The following is a 5,611-nucleotide window of genomic DNA, read 5'->3' as shown; positions in this document are numbered from 1 at the left end:
CTGTGGCCAGAAAATTCATCAAATGGGGCATAAGTCGTTTAGCAAACGTTTCATTTAGCAACATAAATTTTGGGCCCAACTGTGGTCATAACTCAAGGATTATCTGTAGAAGCAGGATAGAAGAACTGATTTTACTCCCCAAAAGACTCATATTTTGCAAAGAAGAGAGTTTATCTGTCTCATTTGGTATTTACAGGTTGTCCTCGACTTACGACCAGAATTGAGCACAAAATTTCTGTTACTAAATGAAACATTTGTCAAGTGAATTTTGCCCTATAATATGACCTTCCTTTCCTGCATTCGTTAAGCGAATCCCTGCAATTGTTAAGTCACCAACACGGTCGTTAAACGAATCTGGCTTCTCCTTTGACTTTGCTTGTCAGAATATTGCCAAGGGGGGATTACGTGATTCCTTATGTGACCGTCATAAGTATGAGTCAGTTGCCAAGCGTCTGAATTTTGATCACAGGGAGGCTGTGATGGTTTTAAATGTGGGGGGAAAAAAAACAGTCCCGAGTCCCTTTTTTCAGTGCCATTGAAAATTTGAACGGTCACTAAATGAACCGTTGTAAATCGAGGACTGCCTATATTGCCATTTTACAAAAAGCCGGGTTACTGATTCTAAGTCGCGCCCTTGTTGGGAAATCCTGGCCTGGATCCTTCGCCCTAAACGGGGGTCTAAACGGGGGAAAGCAAAGCTGATGGTTCCTTTAATCGCTGGGCGATTGGAAGATCCGGTCCTGCCGAGTCGCGGCTCAGAAGCGGAAATTCACGCCGAATACGAAGTGGTTATTCCGGAAGAAATCTCGAACGCCATCCCGGATCCTGTGGAAAAAGTCCTTGAATCTCTTGACACGTTTGGACGGGTCCTAGAGAGGAAGGAGGTAGAACACAGAGTGGTAGGGGACCTTCGAGGTCATGTAGTCCACCCCACCCACCCCCGCTCCCAGCAGGAAACCCTCTTTCCTCCTCCCCCTCCCCCTCCTCCCCCTCCTCCTCCGAATAACAGAGTTGAAGGGGTCCTTGGAGGTCATCTAGTCCAACCCTCTGCTCTAGCAGGAAATCCTCTCTTCTCCCCTCCTCCTCCTTCTCCTCAGAATTACAGAAGTTAGAGGGAGCTTGGAGGTCTTCTAGTCCAACCCACGGGAAACCCTATAACATTTCGGACATATCGTTGTCCAATCTCTCAACTGAGATGGGGGTCTCCTCCCACCTGGCAAATGGTCCGACCCTCCTTCTAGGTTTTAAGACCATCCTGGGAACCACCACACCTCCTTCTTACCTTCTCCTCCTCCTCCTCCTCCTCCTCTTTCTCCTCTTCCTTCGCTGTTCCCACCACGGTGTCACAGGTGAGAACAGCCACCGGGGGCCTCTCCTCCAAGAAAAAGTAGCCTGTGCATTGCCTGACCAGCTGTGGAGGAGAGAAAAGCGTGGTGAGGATCAAGAACTGGTCCCACGGAGAGCACCGTTCGCTTCCCCATGGAGGAGGAATCTTGCGGTCTTGGATCCTTCCAGGGCGACGCTGGACAATCTAGGCTGGTCGACCCTCAGTCTCTCCACGTACATTTTAGGAGAGTCGGAAATAACCACGGAAGGGTTCAAGTGTTGGGTTGCTCCCCCATCCATGGAGCCGGGTTGGCTTGGAGAACCGAGAAGAAGATGTCCCTCAAGACAAAGGGAGAAGAAGTTGAAGAGGTCTTTCTTCAACCCAACGTAGAGGGAGCTCCCGTTTCACCTCTGCCAAGAAGACCCTACAGAGGGTCTTCTACCCTCTACCCTACATCACCCCGCCAGCTGGGTATCGATCCCTCACCCCGTTTTCTTTGAAGTCGCATTCCTCCATGGAAAATTCTTCTTCCGCCGGGCACACGGTCTCCTTGATGGTGAAGTTCAGCTCTTGGTTGCTTTCGGAATAGGGATCCTGAAACGAGACACGGCAAAACCGAATGGCTAGTTTGAAGGCCTCCTCCGCTGTTTTACGTCGGGGGTCCTTTCTGAACTTGCAGGTGAACTTGCAGAGGGGGCTCCATGCCAGTTCTAGAAGTTCTGGGTTTCACGCCTATCATCCTGGCGGACCACGGATGAAGACTTGTTTGGAGATCTCCATGCTAGGAGGACAGGGTGGGTGGGCCTCTCTTTTTCAGCTAGCCCCCCCTGTAGTCTCAGAAGTGACCCCCAGAGCGATGGGCCTTCTCTGCAAAGGCTCTTCAACAGGCCAGGAGGGAGGGCACCAAGGGCCTGAAATAGCCCTCCGAACTCATGGTTAGGACATCTCAGCTTTTAGCCTCGCTTGGGAAAACCTACCAGGGTGGTGTCCTGTCCCGAAGGATGCAGGAAGAATTGTTTTCAAAGAATGTCCAAGGTGCCAGGAGCTCATGAAACTCTACTGTGTCTTGAATACTCTTTTGAGGTGAGTAGCCTCTTGGGTGTAGTATGGAAGGTGCTGGACCAGGAGCTACAGAAACCATCTCAGATACAGGAGCTTCTAGGGGGACTCGGGGCCTCTCCTCTCCTCTCCTCTCCTCTCTCTCTCGCTCTCTCTCTCTCCTCTCCTCTCCTCTCTCTCTCTCTCTTTCTCTGCCTACCCTACTTTTCAGGCCAGGAGAAGAAGGGAGACGGGGAAGTTGGGTTTGCTGCCTTTGACTTCTGTAGACCACACATATTGTCATCATCTTCACCACAAACTTCATGATTATCACCATCCTCCTCACCGTCCTCACCATCCTCACCTTCATCATCATCTTCAATTTCATCTTCCTTCTCACCATCATCCTCACCATCACCTTCAACATTCCCATCCTCCTCAACTTCATCATCCCTTTCAACCTCATCCACATCCCCTTCATCTTCATCACCCCCATCTTCATCATCCTCAACTTCCTCATCCCCTTCGTCTTCATCATCCCCATCTTCATCATCCTCATCACCTTCGTCATCCCCATCTTCCTCATCCTCCTCAATTTCACCATCACCTTCACCCTCACCCCCATCCCCTTCACCTTCTTCATCCCCATCATCCTCATCTCCATCACCTTCATCATCCCAGCATCCTCCTCCTCCTCAACTTCTTCTTCTTCTTCATCATCCTCACCTTCATCATCCCCATCTCAGGCCACCCCACCCACTGCCAGGACTCCATACCCATTCAGGCTGAGGAACGTCCTCCAGGAGACGGTAGACGAAGTCTTCCCTGGCTTTCTTATTGTAGATCTCCACTCCGAGACGTAGGGCCTCGTCATAAGTCAACGGGTTGTGGGGTAGGTGGGGGTGCCCAGAGGCTGAAAGGACCCCAACCAGCAGCAGGGTCTTCCACAAGGACCCTTCCATCCTTGGTTCTTCTGCTATGGAGGTCCACGGCTGATGGGGTCCTCAGGACCAGGGGGCCTCCTTTTATGTCCTGCTACGCAGATTGTCCGGCCGCTGGCGGACGGCCAGGGGTTTTCCCCCATTGAATTCTCCGAGGTCCTTCCTGCAGAAGGGACGCTCCTTTTTCTTGGGAAGGGGGCCGAGACAAAGGAGGACCAATCAGGGACCGTTTTGTTCAGGTGGGAAACCGGAGGAGAAGGAAACGGGCCCTGCACCTGGCAGACCCATGGAAAGAGGTTGGTGTAGGTTACACTCCACCGCCGTTTCCCCCATTCACCAAGGCTGGGGATCGTTGCCAAGGTGTAACCTAAGAGTAGGAGTCCTTTCCTCCCCGTTAAACAACCTGGCATGGGATCTTCCTTTTTTTGGCACCCTACACGACAAGGGAACCAACCATGGTGGGTTCCGGCGATGGCATCCGTCCTTTGCTTTCGTCTGCTGCTCTGCCCAACTCTGCCTCTTAAAATGGGCTGTTTCACCCAGTGGCGTTTTCGGACTGACCACCTCTCCCAAATTCTCCACCTGTCTTGACGTTTGTAGAACAAGGAACCGTGGGGTTTGGGTTTGGAAGCCGCCTTGGGGGTCTTCAATCCACTGCTCCAGCGGGAGGCTCTATAGCTGGGACCCCCCAACCTTGGCCAGTTTAAAACTTGTGAGCTTCAAATCCCTGAATTCCTCAGGCAGCCATGCTGACTGTGGAATTCTGGGAGTTGAAGTCCACAAGCCTTTGGAGACCCTTGCCCTATGCAATCCCGGATGAAGGGCTGCCTGGTTTTTAGGACATAGAATCCTAAGGCTGGAAGGGTCCTTGGAGGTCTTCCAATCCAACCCTTGCTTGAGCGCTATCATTCCAGACAAAGAGCTATCCAGTCTTTCCTTGAAGACCACCAGGGGTGAAGCACCCACTGCTCTGTGGCCAGCAGTTCCACCGTTTAATTATTCTCACTGTCAGGAAGTTTCTCCTTAATTCCACGTTGCTTCTCTCCTGGATTAGTTTCCACCCATTGCTTCTTGTCCTGCCCTCTGGAGGTCTGGAGAATAGCTTGACTCCCTCTTCTTTGGGGCAGACCCTCAAATACTGTCAGACTGCGATCATGTCCCCCATAGTCCTTCTTTTCACTAGACTAGACATCCGTGACAGGTAGTCCTGGACTCACAATCATAATTGAAAGAGGAAGGAAGGAAGGAAGGAAGGAAGGAAGGAAGGAAGGAAGGAAAGGAAGGAAGGAAGGAAGGAGATAATAGATAGAGACAGACAGACAGACAGACAGACAGACAAATGAGAGAAAGAGAGAAAAGAGAAAGATAGGTAGAAATATGTAGGTAGGTAGAGAGAGAGGATAGATAGATAGATAGATAGATAGATAGATAGATGATAGATAGATAGATAGATAGATAGATGATAGATAGTAGATATATGATAGATAGATAGATGATAGATAGATAGATAGATAGATAGATAGATAGATAGATAGATAGATAGATAGATAGATAGATAGATAGATGATAGATAGTAGATATATGATAGATAGATGATAGATAGATAGATAGATAGATAGATAGATAGATAGATAGATAGATAGATAGATAGATGATAGATAGATAGATAGATAGATAGATAGATAGATAGATAGATAGATAGATAGATAGATAGATAGATAGAAAGATAGATGATAGATAGATAGATAGATAGATAGATAGATAGATAGATAGATAGATAGATATGATAGATAGATAGATGATAGATAGATAGATAGATAGAAAGATAGATGATAGATAGATAGATAGATAGATAGATAGATAGATAGATAGATAGATAGATAGATAGATAGATGTGTGTGTGTATGTGTGTGTGAGAGAGAGAGAGAGGGAGGGAGAGAGAATGATGATAGACAGACAGACAGCATTTCTGTAATTTAGCAACTTCAATTCATGTAGACTTCAATTTGTGGCTCTTCCAAAGATCAGATGTGCCCACCATCAAGTCTTCCTCCCCCCTGATTAAGGGGCCTCAGGGCCCGGCCTTGGCAATCGAGGCATTGTCACGTGGGGCACCGCACGGTTGTGCAAAGGAGGCCGATTGTGCAAGGCCTAAAGGGGATCGGTTTGCCCCCTCTTATTGCCCTAAGGCCCTTCGAAGGACTCCAGAGAGGAGGAGGAGGAGGAGGAGGGGCTGAGTCACCTGAACTTCGGGCGGGGGGGAGGAAAGTCCCCACAAAACAGGGAAGTCACAACTCAGGTCGGC

The 5,611-nt window shown here is 49.2% G+C and overlaps 1 protein-coding gene across 1 annotated transcript; it reads right to left on the bottom strand.

Moving 5' to 3' along the window:
* Window positions 1-540: 540 nt before the first annotated feature.
* On the bottom strand, window positions 541-3,412 carry LOC113452003 (cathelicidin-related peptide Oh-Cath-like). The gene is made up of 4 exons (XM_087918726.1): window positions 3,142-3,412; window positions 1,814-1,921; window positions 1,283-1,411; window positions 541-869 (listed from the first exon to the last, which is right to left on the bottom strand). The coding sequence occupies exons 1-4, from the start codon at window positions 3,325-3,327 to the stop codon at window positions 756-758; spliced, it is 537 nt and encodes a 178-aa protein (XP_087774852.1). The 5' UTR covers window positions 3,328-3,412; the 3' UTR covers window positions 541-755.
* Between the last annotated feature and the right edge of the window lie 2,199 nt (window positions 3,413-5,611).

The sequence above is a fragment of the Pseudonaja textilis genome, unplaced genomic scaffold (genome assembly GCF_049901715.1).
Source record: "Pseudonaja textilis isolate UNSWEBS1 unplaced genomic scaffold, rPseTex1.2 PTEXCTG338, whole genome shotgun sequence".
NCBI classification, from domain to species: domain Eukaryota; kingdom Metazoa; phylum Chordata; class Lepidosauria; order Squamata; family Elapidae; genus Pseudonaja; species Pseudonaja textilis.
The sequence above is the reverse complement of the archived record's forward strand: the minus strand, read 5'-3'. Positions and strand labels throughout refer to the sequence as shown.